Source organism: Mycteria americana, chromosome 2 (assembly GCF_035582795.1).
Source record: "Mycteria americana isolate JAX WOST 10 ecotype Jacksonville Zoo and Gardens chromosome 2, USCA_MyAme_1.0, whole genome shotgun sequence".
NCBI lineage: Eukaryota > Metazoa > Chordata > Aves > Ciconiiformes > Ciconiidae > Mycteria > Mycteria americana.
Genome location: NC_134366.1, coordinates 1,611,633 through 1,630,673, shown reverse-complemented (window position 1 = coordinate 1,630,673; position 19,041 = coordinate 1,611,633). Strand labels below are relative to the sequence as shown.

The 19,041-nt window shown below is 63.6% G+C and overlaps 2 protein-coding genes across 2 annotated transcripts in view; one reads left to right on the top strand and one right to left on the bottom strand.

The window, feature by feature from the left end:
* The window catches only part of CCDC12 (coiled-coil domain containing 12), a 41,760-nt gene extending 40,149 nt beyond the window's left edge, over positions 1-1,611 (bottom strand). The window contains exon 1 of the mRNA XM_075492194.1: positions 1,408-1,611. Within this exon, the coding sequence (XP_075348309.1) occupies positions 1,408-1,596 (189 nt within the window). The 5' untranslated portion in view covers positions 1,597-1,611. The remainder of the gene's footprint in view (positions 1-1,407) is intronic.
* A 473-nt stretch (positions 1,612-2,084) lies between these two features.
* The window catches only part of NBEAL2 (neurobeachin like 2), a 32,669-nt gene continuing 15,712 nt past the window's right edge, over positions 2,085-19,041 (top strand). Inside the window, exons 1-18 of the mRNA XM_075492068.1 lie at positions 2,085-2,202; positions 9,791-9,879; positions 10,096-10,260; positions 11,753-11,834; positions 12,940-13,064; positions 13,147-13,229; positions 14,681-14,766; positions 15,267-15,552; positions 15,624-15,730; positions 15,952-16,035; positions 16,158-16,241; positions 16,379-16,477; positions 17,175-17,746; positions 17,834-17,966; positions 18,057-18,176; positions 18,260-18,590; positions 18,691-18,773; positions 18,880-18,972. Of these exons, the coding sequence (XP_075348183.1) occupies positions 2,152-2,202; positions 9,791-9,879; positions 10,096-10,260; positions 11,753-11,834; positions 12,940-13,064; positions 13,147-13,229; positions 14,681-14,766; positions 15,267-15,552; positions 15,624-15,730; positions 15,952-16,035; positions 16,158-16,241; positions 16,379-16,477; positions 17,175-17,746; positions 17,834-17,966; positions 18,057-18,176; positions 18,260-18,590; positions 18,691-18,773; positions 18,880-18,972 (2,673 nt within the window). The 5' untranslated portion in view covers positions 2,085-2,151. The remainder of the gene's footprint in view (positions 2,203-9,790; positions 9,880-10,095; positions 10,261-11,752; positions 11,835-12,939; positions 13,065-13,146; positions 13,230-14,680; positions 14,767-15,266; positions 15,553-15,623; positions 15,731-15,951; positions 16,036-16,157; positions 16,242-16,378; positions 16,478-17,174; positions 17,747-17,833; positions 17,967-18,056; positions 18,177-18,259; positions 18,591-18,690; positions 18,774-18,879; positions 18,973-19,041) is intronic.

Sequence of the window (19,041 nt, the reverse complement as noted above, 5' to 3'; positions counted from 1 at the left end):
GAAGAAAATCCCAATTTATGGACCTGCTTGGTCCTGGCTTTGGTCAGGCAACACAACTGGTTCCTCAGTATCCTCAAGCCTGCGCTAAAGGCAATCGGGTCTCGACGTCTCTACGGAAAAGAAGTTTAAGGCCCAGAAAGTGCCAAGAACTGTAACATGTTATTAATTAACCCCAGGGTGAATCTCTGTTTTCATCCCCACTACAAAACCCAGGTTGCGGCCCAGATTTCAGACGTGATGCAAACACAGAGAAGTGGGGAGATAATGTGGAAAAAATCAAGAGCCTTAATCACACGAGGGGGCTTTACAGCAAAGACCGGGGACATCACGGCAGAGGCAGAACAGAAAAGCAAGAGGAAGCCCAAGGCCAGACAGGCCACGGGGTCTTACGGAGCCAGCACGGACCCCGCAGATAGGACCAAGGAGACCCAGTACCGTCACTGGGGCATCGCACAAATCCCGAAGCGCTTGCACCCCTGCCTTTTCTTGCGTCCCTCTTACCCCACATCCCCTTCCCCACAGTGGGGGACCCCCTCTGCCCCACTCCTCTCTGCTTTTCCTCTCTCCCACCCCACAGACCCCTCACCATTGCTTCCCCACATCCATGTCTCTCCCGCCCACCCCACCACGTCCCCCAACACCAGCCATCCTTGCCCCTTGCCCCCTAACCTGAACCCCTCGCTGTGCCCAGCACCGCTCCCTGCTCAGCCCCACCAGCCTGGTGGCCCCAGACCCCTCAGCCTTCCGCAAGCACCCCTGAACCCCCACCTCACCCTCACCACCATCTCCCTACCCTCAGACCCTCCTGTCCCTCCCAGACCCCCCAAACTCCCCCTTTACCCCCTACCTTCTGCCCCAGACCCCTCCCTACCCCCAGGACCCCCCTCCAACCTCTCTCTCTGTCTCTGGGCCTCACTACCCGCTGTCCCTTCTCCTGGTCCTCCTACCCCACAGCCCCCACCCCACTGCACCCCCCGGCCCACCCCACACTCCTGTCCCCCAGCTTCTCCTAACCCTATCCCCCCCCATCCACGGCCCCCCAATATCCCCAGCCCCCTCCGCTCCCCAGTCTCTCCTACACCTATAACTTCTCGTCCAGGTTCTCTGTCCCCCATATCCCCAATAACCGCAGACCCAGCCGAGACCCTCTGACCCCCCCCCCCCAACATCCCCAGGCCCACGCCAGACCCTCTCTGCCACCTCCCAAATCCCCAAGCCCAACCCAGACCCTCTCCCTCTCCCCAAAACCCCAGGCCCACCTCAGACCCGCTGCCCCCCACATCTCCAGACCCTCTGTGGTCTCCCCCAACATCCTCAGGCCCATCTCAGACCCCACGGCCCACTCCAGACCCTCATACCCCTCTACCGCCCACCTCAGCCCCCCCACACCGCCATGCCCCTACCGACCTGAAGCGTACGCTGCCGCAAGGCCCGCAACCTCTCCCGCCGCCGCCGTGCCTCCTCCTCCAGCCTCCCTAAAGCCGGGCCAGCCGCCGGCTCCTCCGCTTCCACTCCGCCACCGGGCGCCGCCATCTTCCTCCTTCTCCTCACGCTCCGTACAACCCTCAGCGCGCATGCGGAACAGGTGCAACCCATCGACCGCGGAGCAGATCCAACCCATCGAGCGCGGTGCAGGTGCAACCCATCGAGCGCCGAACGCATCGATGGGCAAACCGCGGGGCGGGAGGGGCGCAACCCGGGGGGGGGGGGGGGGTGTCAAATGGGAGCGGGGGGGCTATAAAAAAAATTTAAAATAAATTTTAAAACATTTTAAAAAGGTAAAATAACCCCAAATCTTCCTCCTACTGGCCGGCCAGGCTTATTCCCCCGCCCTCCCAGGGCGCGCATGGCTCAGCTGGTTTAATTGGGGGGGGGGGGGGGGGGGGAGGGAGATAATTATTTGGGGGGGGACATTTTACCTTCCCCACCCCGCTTTTTACCTTCCACCCCCGGCAGCCCAAAGGGCTGCCGGGGGTGGAAGGTAAAAAGCGGGGTGGGAGGAGTACGTCCCCCCCCCAACAGCAGGTACCCGGTACCGGGGGGGGGGGGGGGGGGCTGTCACCGCCCCCCCCGTACCTGGGGGAGGGCCCAGCGGTGGGGGGGGAGGAGCTGCCCGCCGTGCCGTGCCGTACCGAGCCGTGCCGGCCCGGCATGGCTTCCCGGGAGCGGCTCTACGAGCTTTGGATGCTCTACTTCGCCAAGGTGAGGGCGGCACCGGAGACCCCCCCCCCCAAAAAAAAAGAAAAAGGGGGGGGGGCAGCACCCCTTTACCCCCCATCAGCCCCGCTGCCTGCATCCCCTCCTCTCGGGGGGGGGGGCTATGAGCCCTGCCCGCACCCCCCTGCCTGCACCTCAAGCCTGAAAGGGGAGGGGGGGGGGTCCCTATTTGGGGGGGGAGCACCCCGCTGCTACATCCCCCCCACCCCCCCATTTGGGGGGCACCGCATCCCCCCTTGCACCCCACTGCCGCAACCTGCGCTCCGCGACACCACCCCCCCCCACCGTGTGACCCCCTTGGGGGGCACCGCACCCCAAAGTCCGCGACACCCCCCCCCCCATGCTCCCCTCCCTGGGGGGGCACCGCATCCCCCCGCACCCCCCCTTCCCACCTCTCCTGGGGGGGCCGGGCTGGGGGGGTCCACACCCCCCCTTACACCCAGCCGGGAGGGGGTTTTTTGGGGGGGGGGGTCCCCCTGCACCCCGCGGGTCCCTGCGCCCCCGCCCGGCGGCCGCGGTGACATTAGAGCAGCGTCAGGAGTGACCTGGGGGGGGGGGGGGGGGGTTTGTCCTGCTTAGGGGGACCCCCCCACCCCCCCTTTGTCACCACAACCCCCCCCTTGTCACCACCCCCCCTCCCCCCACCGCATCCTATTTCCCTCCGCTCCACCACGTCCCATGGCCGGGGGGTCCTCGGGGAGTGGGGGGGTCCCCAACCGGCAGCGTGCGGGGACCCCCCCGTCACCCCCCCGAGAGTCCCTGGCACTTTTTCTCCGGAATTCTCCCCGCTTGCGGAGGCCGGATCCTGGAGGAGAGGAGCCCCCCCCCCCCCCCCCCGCCATGTCACCCCCACCTCCTGCGGGTCGGGGTGACCAGCCATGTTTTTGGGGTGCAGGGCGTTATTTCTACCCCAAAACCCCGCTGTGTCCCCGGCACGCGGCCGGGAACGCCGGGAGGGACGGAGACCCCGGTTGCAGCTGGGTTTGGGGACCGCCGGTGCGTCTGTCACCTCGTCCAGCCCCGCGACGTCCCCTGGCACCCGCCGGCTCTTCCGTACCCCAAAACAAAGCCCCCGCGCCCCCCCACTCTTTGCTCAGTCCCTGGAAAAGGGGTTGAAGCATCTTCAGGGTCCCCTCGGCGACGGGTGCTGCCACCCCCAAATGACCCCGGGCCCATTTTGGCTCCGGCACGACATAAAAAAAAAAAAAAAAAAACAAAATAAATCATTAAATCGTGGAAGCAGGTGCCGGGAGATGGCCCCGGATCCGTGGGGAGGACGGGGAACCGTTCCCGGCCGGCAGCCGGTGGTGCCGGCACCGCGGTTGGGGTTGGGGTTACTCGCCGCCGGGGATGGAGAGGGGTGGGAAGAGACCCTAAACCCTCGCTGCGGGATGCCGGGGAGAAACGGCTTTGGTGGGACGGGCCCTGGGGGGCTTGGAGAAGGGACACGTGCCGTGCCGTCGGGCGGGCACGGTGGTACGGGGACACGGGCCGCACCGTTTCGGTGTTCGCGCTCGCGGAGGGACAGGCGCTGCGCCGTCAGGCGTGCGTGGTCGTATGGGGACACGTGCCGTGCCGTGGAGGTGGCCGTGGTCGTATGGGGACCTGTGCCGTGCCATGGAGGTGGATGTGGTTGTATGGGGACATGTGCCACACCGTGGAGGTGGCCATGGTCCTATGGGGACACGTGCCATGCCATGGAGGTGGCCGTGGTCGTATGGGGACCTGTGCCACGCCGTGGAGGTGACCGTGGTCGTATGGGGACCTGTGCCATGCCGTGGAGGTGGATGTGGTTGTATGGGGACATGTGCCACACCATGGAGGTGGCCATGGTCCTATGGGGACCTGTGCCATGCCGTGGAGGTGGCCGTGGTTGTATGGGGACACGTGCCATGCCGTGGAGGTGGCTGTGATTGTATGGGGACATGTGCCACACCATGGAGGTGGCCGTGGTCGTATGGGGACCTGTGCCATGCCGTGGAGGTGGATGTGGTTGTATGGGGACATGTGCCACACCATGGAGGTGGCCATGGTCCTATGGGGACCTGTGCCGTGCCGTGGAGGTGGCCGTGGTTGTATGGGGACACGTGCCACGCCGTGGAGGTGGCTGTGATTGTATGGGGACATGTGCCACACCATGGAGGTGACCGTGGTCGTATGGGGACCTGTGCCATGCCATGGAGGTGGCCGTGGTCGTATGGGGACATGTGCCACGCCGTGGAGGTGACCGTGGTCGTATGGGGACCTGTGCCATGCCATGGAGGTGGCCGTGGTTCTATGGGGACACATGCCATGCTGTGCCATGCCGTGGAGGTGGCCGTGGTCGTATGGGAACACGTGCCGTGCTGTCAAGGTGTCTGTGGTTGTATGGGGACCTGTGCCGTGCCGTGGAGGTGGCCGTGGTCGTATGGGACACATGCCATGCCGTGGAGGTGTCTGTGGTTCTATGGGGACACGTGCCACGCCATTGTACGGGGACACGTGTGACGCCGTTGGGGTGTACGTGCTCATACAGGGGACAGGTGCCGTGCCGTCAAGGTGGCCGTGGTGGTATGGGGACACATGTGACGCCGTTGGGGCGTACCTGCTCATCATACAGGGGACACGTGCCGTGCCATCAAGGTGGCCGTGGTCGTACGGGGACACGTGCCACGCTGTTGGGGCGTGCATAGTTGTACGGGGACACATGCCACGCCGCCGGGGTGCACGCGCTCGTACAGGGGACACGTGCCGCGCCATCGGGTGCACGTGGCCGTAGAGGGACACGCGCCATGCCGTCAAGGTGGGCGAGCTCGTGCAAAGCACGCGTGCCACGCCACCAGGTGTGCGCGGTCGTACGGGGACGCGTGCCACGCCGCTGGGGTGTTCACGCTCGCACCGGGACAGGCGCCGCGCCGCGGGGCTGCGCGTGGCGGTACGGGGACAGGTGCCGTGCTGGTTTGCGTGCGTGGTGGCACAGGGGACGCGTGCCACCCCGTTGGGATGCGCGTGGTCGTACGTGCCACGCCGTCACGGTGCGCGTGGTCATACGGGGACGCGTGCCACGCCGTCGGGGCGTGCAAGCTTGCACGGGGGTGCACGCGTCGCCGTCGGGGCGTGCACGCTCGCACGGGGACACGTCCCGCGCCATCAGTGTGCGCGCGCGCCCTTGGGGACACGTGCTGCGGCGCCGGGCTGCGTGCTCCCGGCGACACGTGCCGCGCCGTCCGGGTGCGCGGCCTTGCACGGTGAGCGTGTCACGCCGGCGGGGTGTGCCTGCTCGCCGTGCCACGCCGACGGGGTGGCCATGCCACCTCCGAGAGACACCGGGGCCGAGGCAGGACCTCGGTGTCACCTCCCTAGCTGGGTCACGCTGCAAAACCGCGCTGGCCTCCGCCACGGTGCCATCGCCGGTGGGGACGCGGCTGCCGGGACGCGTCCCTGGCCTGCGTTAACCCTCTGCCGTCCCGCTACCGGGCTTCTTTTGAGGCTTGAAGCCAGGGCAGCGGGTGATGCCACCGGTCTGAGTGTCACCTCCATGGCGGCGTCCCCCGTCATCGTCCCCCTCCCCAGACGGTGAGATCTGATGAGGGCTGCGCACCGGGAGCGGATGCGTTCTCTCTCGTGGCTTTAAAACAGGGCCGAGCTCGTGTCACCGCACCGCCGGCGCTGGCAGGGGACAGGGATGTCCCCAGGGGTGTCCCACGGGGTGGCCGTGCCGTGGCAGGCACGGTGCCGGCCATGTTGTCCCACACCAGCTGGGGGGCGGGGGGGTGGCAGGGACCCCGGTGGGGTCCCGCTGCCGGGACCCTCGGCGTCACGCCGTGGGACTCAACGGCGGGGAGGTGACAACCTGGTGGCTTTGCCACCATCGCTTTTGGGGGGGGGTCCGGAGCTCTCGGCAGCGCCGGCGGGGGACGGAGGTGCTGGCACAACGTTCCCAGGCAGCACCGCGCCGGCTGAGCCCAGAAGCCACCCAACAGGCTCTGCCAGCCGGCAACCGGCTGGGACGGGCACCGGCGGGGGCGGCCACCGGCACCGGCCCGGTGAGCGCCACGCCGGGATGGGCCGCCAGCAGCGGGTGGGTGCAAGGAGGAAGGTCGGGTGGGGAGGAGGGATGGTGAGAACCGACAAACTCAACGCACCCCGGCTTCGGTCGCCCCCGTGGCGGCGGGGGCGACGGCAAGATTTGGTTCATGTTTTCAGCGCGATCCGGTTATCCGGGGCGTTTGAAACCAACCGGGCCGGAGCGTCGTGTCCGCGCTGTGCCGCGTGCCGGCGGCGATGCCCATCGTCCCGCCTTGCCCCGTGGCCACCGCCATCACCTTGACCGCATCCCTGGCGCATCCCAGAGCCGCTGGGTGGGCGCGCGGGGCTGGGGGCGACCGGCGGCACCCCGGCACCCCGAAACGCTGCCGGGCGGCCAGGCGCGGTGAGAGGAAACGCCGTTGGGGCGGCGGGTGACTTGGCATTTCCTGACGCTCTGGTTTTTGGGTGGTTTTTTTTTTTTTTTTTTTTCGGTCGCTTTGCACAAGAGCGAAGCGAGGCGGCGGTGAGAAAGGGGGGGGACGTAAAATAACAACAACGTCCCCCCCCGTCCCGTCCTGTCCCGGCTGCGCCGGCGCGGCTCGCCGTGCACCGGGGTCATGGATGGCGACGGTCACCCCGCCGGCCAGGTAACGGGGGGTCTGGGGAGGGGGACATGGGGGGACACCCCCCCCCCCAAGTCGCCCCACCGGATGCTGGTGCTTGCGGTCAAGCAGCACCCGCGGTAAATGGGGGGGAGCGGGTTTTGGGGGGGGAAATGGGTGACACGGGGACGGCGGCGGCTTGGGGGGGCACTTGGGGGGTGCTGAGGGGGGAGCGGGGTGGGCGGGGGTGGGTTTTGGGGGGATGCTGGCGAGAGGTCCCCTCGGGGGGCCCCGCCTTGCGGCGGGGCTGTGGGGGCCTGGGGGAGCGATCGGGCCCCCCCGTGTCCCCGGGGGTTGGGGATGGGGGGCAGGTCCCTGTGGGGAGCGGGGTGTCCCCACGGGGGGACGGTCCCTGCCCGGGCTGGGGACACCCTAGGGCGCTGCGTTTGGGGGCTCGGGGATGTGGGTGACCCCAAGGTGCTGCGTGGGGTGCTCAGGGATTTGGGTCACCCCACGGCACCGTATTGGGGTGCTCAGGGATGTGGGTCACCCCAAGGTGCTGCGTGGGGTGCTCAGGGATTTGGGTCACCCCAAGGTGCCCTATTGGGGTGCGCAGGGATTTGGGTGACCCCAAGGTTCTTCATGGGGTGCTCTGGGACGTGGGTGACCCCACGGCGCCGTATTGGGGTGCTCAGGGAGGTGGGTCACCCCAAGGTGCTGTGTTGGGGTGCTCAGGGACGTGGGTCACCCCAAGGTTCTTCATGGAGTGCTCAGGGATTTGGGTCACCCCACGGTGCCGTATTGGGGTGCTCAGGGATTTGGGTCACCCCAAGGTGCCATATTGGGGTGCGCAGGGACGTGGGTGACCCCAAGGTTCTTCATGGAGTGCTCAGGGATTTGGGTCACCCCAAGGTTCTTCCTGGGGTGCTCAGGGATTTGGGTCACCCCAAGGTGCTGCATGGGGTGCTCAGGGATGGGGGTGACCCCAAGGTTCTTCCTGGGGTGCTCAGGGACATGGGTCACCCCAAGGTTCTTCATGGGGTGCTCAGGGATTTGGGTCACCCCACGGTGCCGCATTGGGGTGCTCAGGGATTTGGGTCACCCCACGGTGCTGTATTGGGGTGCTCAGGGACATGGGTCACCCCAAGGTTCTTCATGGGGTGCTCAGGGATTTGGGTCACCCCAAGGTGCCGCATGGGGTGCTCAGGGCCGTGGGTCACCCCAAGGCGCCGTATTGGGGTGCTCAGGGATGTGGGTGACCCCAATGTTCTTCCTGGGGTGCTCAGGGACATGGGTCACCCCAAGGTTCTTCATGGGGTGCTCAGGGACATGGGTCACCCCAAGGTTCTTCATGGGGTGCTCAGGGATTTGGGTCACCCCAAGGTGCTGCATGGGGTGCTCAGGGATTTGGGTCACCCCACGGTGCTGTATTGGGGTGCTCAGGGACATGGGTCACCCCAAGGTTCTTCATGGGGTGCTCAGGGATTTGGGTCACCCCAAGGTGCCGCATGGGGTGCTCAGGGCCGTGGGTCACCCCAAGGCGCCGTATTGGGGTGCTCAGGGATGTGGGTGACCCCAATGTTCTTCCTGGGGTGCTCAGGGACATGGGTCACCCCAAGGTTCTTCATGGGGTGCTCAGGGACATGGGTCACCCCAAGGTTCTTCATGGGGTGCTCAGGGATTTGGGTCACCCCAAGGTGCTGCATGGGGTGCTCAGGGATTTGGGTCACCCCACGGTGCTGTATTGGGGTGCTCAGGGACATGGGTCACCCCAAGGTTCTTCATGGGGTGCTCAGGGATTTGGGTCACCCCAAGGTGCCGCATGGGGTGCTCAGGGCCGTGGGTCACCCCAAGGCGCCGTATTGGGGTGCTCGGGGCCGTGGGTGACCCCCGGCTGGGACGGGGGTGCGGGGCCCGGGGCGCGGTGGCCGCCCGGGGTGGCGACGCCGTTGCACAACCGCGGGCCCGGGGCTGTGACAGGCGGTGCCGGCCGCGCGCGCCCCGCTCTGCCTGCTGATTGGCTGTCGGCTGCCTGCGGGGGCAGGTGCTCTGGGTGCTGATTGGTTGGCAGGTCCCAGGCGTGAGTTACTTTGTGCAAGTGATTGGCCAGCAGTAGTCTTTAAGGGCAGGTGCCCTGGGTGCTGATTGGTCGGCGGCTGCACAGGTTGTGCTGCTCTGGATGCTGATTGGTCAGCGGCTCCACAGGTTGTGCTGCTCTGGATGCTGATTGGCCAACAGCTCCACAGGTTGTGCTGCTCTGGGTGCTGATTGGTCAGTGGCTCCACAGGTTGCGCTGCTCTGGGTGCTGATTGGTCAGCGGCTCCACAGGTTGCGCTGCTCTGGGTGCTGATTGGTCAGTGGCTCCACAGGTTGTGCTGCTCTGGATGCTGATTGGCCAACAGCTCCACAGGTTGCGCTGCTCTGGGTGCTGATTGGTCAGTGGCTCCACAGGTTGTGCTGCTCTGGATGCTGATTGGCCAACAGCTCCACAGGTTGTGCTGCTCTTGGTGCTGATTGGTCAGTGGCTCCACAGGTTGTGTTGCTCTGGGTGCTGATTGGTCAGTGGCTCCACAGGTTGTGCTGCTCTGGATGCTGATTGGCCAACAGCTCCACAGGTTGTGTTGCTCTGGGTGCTGATTGGTCAGTGGCTCCACAGGTTGTGTTGCTCTGGGTGCTGATTGGTCAGTGGCTCCACAGGTTGTGTTGCTCTGGGTGTTGATTGGTCAGCAGCTGCACAGGTTGTGTGACTCTGGATGCTGATTGGCCAGCAGCTCCACAGGTTGTGCTGCTCGGTTGCCCATTGGCTCCCAGCGGTGTGCTCACGCCCCCGGTGCCAATTGACTGGCAGCTCCTGGGGCGGGGCGGCTTGACCACTCTGGCTGCTGATTGGCTGATACCTTTGGGGCGGTGGTCCCTGTGGGATCTGATTGGCCAGCGGCTCCAGACCCGCCTTGCCCTTGCAGAAGGACCTCTCCTACCTGCAGCAGTGGCTGGAAGCCTTCGTCATGAACTTCGAGAAGATCATCGCCCTGCCCTCGCTGGAGCCCAGGAGGTGAGGAGCACCCCGGCACCCTCGGGTGCCGCAGGAGTGACACCCCATGGGGGGGGACGCCGACACCCATGGCTAAATTTGGGGGTTACCGCAGCAGCTCATCCGCTCTTAGTGGTTTTAAACCATCCGGTCTGAAGCTTGGAAGGAGTTTGATGGTGAGGGAGGGTTATGGGGGGTGGGGGTCACATCCTGCCACCCCCGTTTTCCCCGTCGCAGGCCGGAGGAGTCGGTGTCGGAGATCCCGGTGCTGCCGCGGGAGGTGCTGCAGGTGCTGAGCCAGCGGCTGGGGCAATGCGTGGCCCAGCTCCCGCGGGAGGAGGGCGGTGGGACCAGCCTGGGGCAGGCGCTGCTCCTCCTCAAGTTCTTCATCATCATCTGCAGGTGGGTGACACCACCACCCCCCCCCCCATCACCACCAACCACCCCTGGGGGGGTCCCGGCTCCCTCCATCCCCCCCCCCCCCCACCCGTGGGTGTTCCTGGGTTTCGGTCCTCCCGGCGCTGCAGGGTGAGCCCCAAGTGCAGCCCAGCTCTGCTCTCCGGTGCTGGGGGGGGGGCACTGAGGGGATCCCCCCCATTTCTGGGTCCTGTGCCCCCCCCAAAGTCTTCGCTGAAGGGACCAAACTGGTATCGCCTTGATCCCAAGACTGCCACAGTCCCAAACCGCCGCGGTGCCTTCCTGGACGTGCATCCACCCCCTCGCCCCAAAAGCAGAGGATCACCACCCCCCCCAAAAGCACATCACCCCCCCCCGAAGCACATCACCCCCCCCCCCAAAGCACATCATGCCCCCCCCAAAACACAGCATCCCCCCACTGAAGTGCAGCATCCCCCCCCAAAGTGCATTCCCCCCCCCAAAGTGTAGCATCCCCCCCCAAAAGCGCATCGCCCCCCCCCGAAGCGCCTCACATCACCCCGAAACACGGTATTTGCCCCCCCCCAAAGCACAGCATCCCCCCACAAAGTGCAGCATTGACCCCCCCGCCCCAAAGCGCATCCCACCCCCCTTGGTCCTGCCAGCCGACACGGGGGGTCCCTGGCAGCAGCACCCCACGAAGCCACCACCTCCGTGTCCCCGGGGTGGGGGGGCACCGTCCGCCTGCACCCCCCCTTTCCCAGCCACTGAGGGGCTCAGCTGAGGACGTGCCCTGGCTTGTGCCGGCTGCCACGTTATGCCCCCCCCCCCCCCGTGATGCAATACCCCCCCGTGATGCATTAACACCCCATGATGCTTTAACCCCCCCCATGATGTAATAACCCCCCCATGATGCGTTAACCCCCCCCATGATGCATTAATGATGTGTTAACCCCCCCCACAATGCCTCAACCCCCCCATGATGTCCCTATGATGTAATAGCCCCCATGATGCATTAACCCCCCCCCATGATGCAATAACCCCCCCGTGATGCATTAGCCCCCCCCATGATGCTTTTAACCCCCCCGTGATGCAATAACCCCCCCATGACACTTTACCCCCCCCATGATGCATTAATGATGTTTTAACCCCCCCAAGCCATAACCCCCCCACGACGCTTCCCCCCCCGATGCCATAACCCCCCCACGATGCCATAACCCCCTCCCCCACGATGCCATAACCCCCTCCCCCACGATGCCATAACCCCCCCCCACGATGCTTTATACCCCCCCACGATGCTTTATACCCCCCCACGATGCCATACCCCCCCCATGATGCTTTATACCCCCCCACGATGCCATAACCCCCCCCCACGATGCTTTATACCCCCCCGATGCCATAACCCCCCCCCACGATGCTTTATACCCCCCCCCCGATGCCATAACCCCCCCACGACGCTTTAACCTCCCCGCCCGACGCTCCCCCCCCCGAGGCCATGACCCCCCCGTGCTCCCCCCAGGAACCTGGAGAACATCCAAAGGGACAAAACCCCCGGCTTCATCCCCGAGGCGCTGACGCTGCTGCGGGTCTGCGCCAGCAAGGTGAGCGCGGGAGGGGCCCCGGCCCCGGCCGGGGGGGCTGAGAGACCCCGGCCCCAATCTGGGGGGGCTGAGAGAGAGAGAGACCCCCGGCCCCAGTCTGGGGGGGCTGAGAGAGAGAGAGAGACCCCCGGCCCCACACTGGGGGGGCTGAGAGACCCCGGCCCCAATCCGGGGGGGCTGAGAGAGAGAGAGACCCCCCCGGCATGACTCAGGGGGGGCTGAGAGACCCCCGGCCCCACTCTGGGGGGCTGAGAGAGAGAGAGATCCCCGGCCCCAATTTGGGGGGGCTGAGAGACTCCTGGCCCCAATCTGGGGGGGCTGAGAGAGAGACCCCCAGCCCCAATCCGGGGGGCTGAGAGAGAGAGAGAGATTCCCTGCCCCAGTCTGGGGGGGCTGAGAAATCCCCGGCCCAATTTGGGGGGGCTGAGAGATCCCCTGCCCCAATTTGGGGGGGCTGAGAGAGAGAAAGATCCCCTGCCCCAGTCTGGGGGGGCTGAGAGAGAGAGAGTTCCTGCCCCAATTTAGGGGGGCTGAGAGATCCCCGGCCCCAATCCGGGGGGGCTGAGAGACAGATCCCCAGCCCCAATTTGGGGGGGCTGAGAGACAGAACCCCTGCCCCAGTCTGGGGGGGCTGAGAGAAGCCCTGCCCCTATTTTGGGGGGCTGAGAGACTCCTGGCCCCAGTCTGGGGGGGCTGAGAGAGAGAGAGAACCCCCGGCCCAATTTGGGGGGGCTGAGAGAGTTCCTGCCCCAACGTGGGGGGGCTGAGCCAGAGGAGGATTTTATTTTTTGTTTTTTATTTTTTGTTTTTGATTTTTTATTTTTGATTTTTGATTTTTTGTTTTTGATTTTTTTGTTTTTATTTTTGATTTTTTTATTTTTGATTTTTGATTTTTTGTTTTTATTTTTGTTTTTATTTTTGATTTTTATTTTTTGTTTTTTTTTGGTTTTTTGTTTTTGATTTTTTTGTTTTTATTTTTGATTTTTTGGTTTTTATTTTTGATTTTTGATTTTTTGTTTTTTATTTTTTGGTTTTTTATTTTTAATTTTTATTTTTTATTATTATTATTATTTGGGGGATTCATCCGGCCGCGTTCTCCCGGCAGCTGAAGGGTCCCGGGGCGGCGGCGGAGCCGAGCGGGGCGCAGCTGGAGCGGGGGATGCTCTACGCCCTGCACCTCTGCGAGTGCCTCTTCGACCCCTACCAGACCTGGCGGCGGCAGCTGAGCGGGTGAGTGGGGCCCCCCCGCACCCCAAAACCCTTCACCCCCTCCCGTTTCGTGCCCCCCCCACGTCCCCCCCCCTCTTTGCAGGGAAGTCGTCAGCGCGAAGGAGAAGAGTAAATACAAGTTCGCCCCGGCCCCTTTGCCCCCCGACTTCGGCGCCTTCTTCCAAGGTAAGGGGGGGCCGGCGGTGGGGCGCGGGGGCGCGTGGAGGGTCGGTATGGGATCCATAAGTGCGCAGAGCGTCCGGGGGCAGGAAGGAGATGGTGGGGTGGGGACGGGGTCCAGGAGCGCGTAGAGGAGCTGTGGGGGTTCGGGGGGAGGTGTGTGATTTGAGGGCGGCTATGGGGTTCTGTACCTGCTCCTGGTTATCCTATACCTGCCCCCGCAAATATAGGAGCCTATACCTGCCCCGGGGCATCCTCTGCCTGCCCCCGCAGATATAGGAGCCTATACCTGCCCCAGGGTCAGTATACGATTCAAAGGCAAATATAGGGTCCTATACTTACCCCAGGACATCCTCTACCTGCCTCTGCAAAAGTAGGAGCCTATAGCTTCCCCAGGATCACTATATGATTCAAGGGCAAATATAGGATCCTATACCTACCCCAGGACACCCTCTGCCTGCCCCCACAAATGTAGGATTCTATACCTGCTCCTGGTTATCCTATACCTGTCCCTGCAAATATAGGATCCTATACCTGCCCCAGGACATCCTCTACCTGCCCCTACGAATGCAGGAGCCTATAGCTTCCCCAGGGTCGGTATATGATTCAAGGGAAAATATAGGATCCTATACCTGCCTCAGGACCCCCTATGTGCCCATAGGGGAGGGCAAATAAAGGATCCTATACCTGCCCCAGGACATCCTCTACCTGCCCCTGCAAATGGAGAAGCCTATAACTTCCCCAGGGTCAGTATAGGATTTGAGGGCAGATACAGGATTCTATACCTTCCCCTGGTTATCTTATAACTGCCCCTGCAAATATAGGAGCCTATACCTGCCACAGGACCCCATATGTGCCCATAGTGGGGGGGCAAATATAGGATCCCGTATGTGCCCCAGGACATCCTCTACCTGCCCCCACAAATATAGGAGCCTATAGCTTCCCCAGGGTCAGTATATGATTCAAGGGCAAATACAGGATGCTATGCTATACCCCCCCCCCCGGGACCCCGTACGTGCCCATACGGGCACGTACGGGGTCCCGGGGGGGGGGGTATAGCATCCTGAAGCAGGGATTAAGTCCTGCATTAAGGGCAGCCTACAAAAATCAGCGCAAAGGGGATTTTTTTTCCGGGGAAGCCCCCCCCCAAAAAAAAAAACCCCCGCCGAGGCAAAGGCAAAAAACCAAAATCCCCTAAATCTCCCAACGCCCCCGACCGCCTGGAAATCCCCAGAGCGAACCCTCTTTTTGAACAAAAGCCCCTTTTCTTAGGCCAAAACAAATCCTCCCCGGCTGCGAAAAATTTGAGCATCCTCATCCCCACCATCATCGACAGGGTCCGGCGCCCACCTGGGCTGGTTTGGGGGGGAAAAAGGGAATTTTTCCCGAATTAATTTTGTTGTTTGTTTGTTAACCGCTACTCCCCGAAGTAAATCTTTCCCTCCTCATCCTCACAGAGAGTTTCCAAGCCGGAGAGCAGCTCCCTGAAACAATCCAGCTCCGACTTATCCATCTTTTTGGGGCCATCCTCTCCGGATCCAAGGTAAGGTTGGGGAAAGGGGATGGGGGAGAACTTGGCATCATCATCCAAGTGACAAAGCCCCAAATTTTTTTTTATTCTGAGCGAGATGAACGCTGGAATTAAACCGCTTCATTTGCAAAAGCCTTTAAAAATCGTATGTAAAATTCCAGCCCTAAATTCAGCGGGTTTTACCTTAAGAAGTAATTAAATTAAAGAGGAGGTTGAGCCGAAGCTGCCGGTTCAGCACCGGTTCGGCTCTGGGGTGCCAGATGAGAACTTCTTGGCTGAATAAATTTGAGCAGAAATAAGTTTTAATTAACCCAATGCTTAAAAATCAGGCTTTAATTAATAGCTCCGAAATTGGCTTTAAATTAATTTGCACGCGCCCGGAAGCGAGGCGCGGCGAGATGGGTAAAACCCGCAGCACCGGAGACGCGGGGCTCAGCGTGACTAGCTTAAATAAAGGATTTTATATCGCGATAGGCGACATAAAAGCCCGTCTCCCCCCATCATCCCGACAGCCCAACGCGCTGCGGGCCATCACGCCGGCGGCGGTGGAGGTGCTGCTGGGGGTGCTGCGGCGGGGAGGCGGGGGGCCCCCCCCGCTCCCCGGGTTGCTGGAGCTGGCGCTACGCAGCGTGGTGGCCGTGGTCCACGTGCTGCACGGCAGCAGTCCCGGCACCGGCCCCGTGCCGTTGCGCGTCCTCCTGGATGGTTACTTCAGGGTACTCAATTCGGATCTGCCCGTCGCTTCCTTGGCGCCGGAGGCGGCCGGCGGCCTCATCGCTCTCCGTGTCCTCATGCTGGGTAGGTGGCTGGGGACGGGGATGGGGATGGGGAGGTGGGACGGGTGCTGAGCCATCTCCACCTCACCCTAGATGCCATCCCGGCCATGCTGAGCTGTGAGGACCGGCCGGTCCTCCAAGCCGTCTTTCTCAGCAACAACTGCTTCGAGCACATCATCCGCCTCCTCCAAAACAGCAAGGTACCGGGGTGGCCACGCCGGTGTCCGCCCTTGATGACACTGGGGTTGGGCACCCTCATCTCCATCCTCACCCTTCCTGGCTCTAAGCAACGCTGGGACGGTGCGGCCGCGCTGCAGCAGCGTCCCCGGGGTGGGGACACCCCATAACCCCATTCCCTCTTCCCCCCCTCCCCGTACCGGGTGCTTCTCCCCGGGGCTGACACCCACCCCGTGTCCCACAGCTCTACCTCGGGAACTCGCGGGAGGCAGGCGAAGCCCGGGACGAGGTCCCCGTGCGGCCGCCAGACACGGACGGGCTCCAGCAGGTATTGTGTGGGGTCACCCCATCACCAAGTGGGGCCACCCCATAACCAAACCACCAGGCGTGGTCGGCTGTGTCCCCTCAACCCCATGGCTCAGCAGACCCACCACCCCCATGTCTCCGTAGGTCTTCGATGGCAGCTCCGACACCATCGCAGTCCACGCCGTCGGGGTGCTCACTGCCATCATGAGCAACTCGCCCTCGGCCAAGGTGGGCAGTGGACCAGGGTAGGGGAGACACCCCAAAAATGGCTGGGTTTGGGGGTTTTCACGCTGCGAGGTGGGCCGGGGTGAAAGCAGCACGTGGTGGGGCTTGGTGCAGGGTCCCACGTGCCCACGTGCTTGCAGGAGGTGTTCAAGGAGCGCATCGGCTATGCCCACCTCTACGAGGTCTTGAGGAGCCAGGGCCAGCCCACCCAACGTCTGCTCCAGGAGCTCCTCAACATGGTGAGCATGCCTACTTCTCCTTCACGCCAAGCAAAGCCCTCGGTGCTGGTGGTTCGTGGTGGAACTCAGCCCCTGGCAGCCCCATTCCTTGCCCCCCGCTCCTCTCCACCCTGCTAGTTTCCCATCAGCTTCCTCCCAAGAGGTCCCGGGGCCATCTTTAGCTTGGAGTCACGTTCAGCTTTGGGGAGGTTTGAGCCCTTTCTGATGTGGTAGTGCTTGCTCTGGTACTGCTGGATGTGCCAACATCTCCAAAATGCTTGATGCACAGGGTCTCCAAGGCACTTGATACATGGGGGTCTCCGACATGCTTGATGCACAGGGGTTTCCAAAATCCTTGATGAACGGGAATCTCCGGGGCGCTTGATGCACAGCGGTCTCTGAAATGCTTGATGCGTGGGAGTCTCCAAGACCTTTGATGCACGGGGGTCTCCGATATGCTTGATGCACAGAGGTCTCCAAGACTCTTGATGCGCAAGAGTCTCTGATATGCTTGATGCAAGGGAGTCTCCAAAGGGCTTGATGCTCGGGGGTCTCCAAGACTCTTGATGCATGAGGGTCTCCAAGATGCTTGATGCATGGCAGTCTCCAAGAGGCTTGATGCACGAGGTCTCTGCTGCCAGCCCAGGGTGGCCATGGAGAGGATCCATCCATCTCCACGTGGTCAGGGCTGCACCAACCACCTCTTGTGTTTTGACAGGCAGTGGAGGGCGACCACAGCTCCTTCCCAGTGCGCCCCATCCGCAACGAGCAACCCCTGCTCATCCTGCTGGCCTGGCTGCCGGCGCTGGCGTGCCGGGAGCTGCAGGTCTTCCTCTCGGGCCAGCTGCAGCGGCTCTGCGAAGCCTCCCTGCCCAGCCGCCTCACCTGCGTCAAGGCAGGCATGGTGGGCTGCCTGCTGGGTGCCCTGGCCACCGAGCCGGCGCTGCCGGCTGCCTGCTCCGAAAATTTACTGGAACTGCTGCGGGCGTTGGGCAGCCTCTCCATCCGCCCCGGGGAGCTGCGGCAGCTGCTGCGGCTGCTGCGGTGCGAGCGGGGTCAGGGACCGCATCCCTACACGGCGCCCGTCATCCGGGCGCTCTCGGGGATGGCGCGGGTCGAGGGTCCCCCCCGGGCGCTGCAGTGCTTCGACCTGACGCCCGGCATGGCGGGGATCATGGTGCCTGCCATCCAGAAGTGGCCCGGTGGTGCCTTTGCCTTCCACGCCTGGTTGTGCCTGAGCGAGAAGGAGCCCGAGCCCGCGGCGAGGCCAAAGAGGAGGCAGCTCTACAGGTGATGGTCAACGGAGGGACCAGGGGGGCTGAGGTGAGGATGAGGAGGGGCAGCACCACCATCCCCACCATGCTTCTCCTCCACCAGCTTCTTCACAGCCGGCGGGACAGGCTTCGAGGCATTCTTCACCGCCAGCGGCGTGTTGGTGGTGGCCGTCTGCACCAAGAAGGACTACATGACGGTGGCATTGCCGGAGTTTGCCTTCAACGACTCGGCTTGGGTGAGCGTCGTCCCCATCCCTGTCCCCATCCCCATCGGGGGGGACAACGGGGACACTGGGATGCCTGATGCCCCCTCCCTGTCCCCCCAGCACTGCATTGACGTTGTCCATGTCGCCGGCCGCCGGCCCTTCGGCCAGAACGTTGTCAGCATCTACACTGATGGGCACCTGCGGAAGACGGCGCAGCTCCGCTTCCCCTCCCTCCACGAGGTGGGGGACCCCCCCGGCGCCTGGCCGGACCCCTCCCCACGGCATGGTGCTGGGGGCCGAGCACAACTCCTTCTCCCTTCCAGTCCTTCACCTCCTGCTGCATCGGCTCCGCGGGCCACCGGACCACCACCACCACCGCCGCCACCGCCGGACACCCACCAGCGTCCCATGGGCCAGAGCTGGTCTTCCCCCCGCGCCCCACACTCGGCCGCTCCCAGTCCGTCCCCGCTGCCCTGGGCCCCCATGCTTGGACCCCCACTCAGCCCCCCACAGAGGGGGTGGTGGCCACCACAGCGGCTGGCAGCCAGGACACCGAGTGGGGCAGCCCCACCTCCCTGGAGGGTCACCTTGGCTCCGTGGCCATCTTCTGCGAGGCTCTGCAGCAAACCCAGGTCAAGGCACTCTTCTGTGCAGGTACGTCCAGGGTGGGATGTGGGGAACGTCCACGGGGGTGCTGGTGGCAAGAGGGGTCTCCTCCGCCATGCCCCATCTCACCCCAATCCTCTTCCCCCAGGGCCAAATGTCACGTCACCGTTTACACTGGAAGGTGACTTGGTGGAGCTCGGCAGCAAGCTCTTGCTCTACTACACCCCACAGGTGAGGAGAGCCACCTCCCTGGAGATGGGGACAGCGCTGGTAGACCCCTCTGCCATAGGTGACGTCTCCAGGAGCATGAAGATGCTCCCATGGTGCTCTCTTCTAGGCCTGCAGGAACAACATCTGCCTGGACCTCTCTCCCAGCCACGGCTTGGACGGGAGGCTGACAGGGCACAAGGTGGTCAACTGGGACGTCAAGGTACGCTGGGTGAAAGGGTGGTCCATGCTGGCCCATGCGCCCCATGGTGTGCAGGCAGATGGGCCCCTC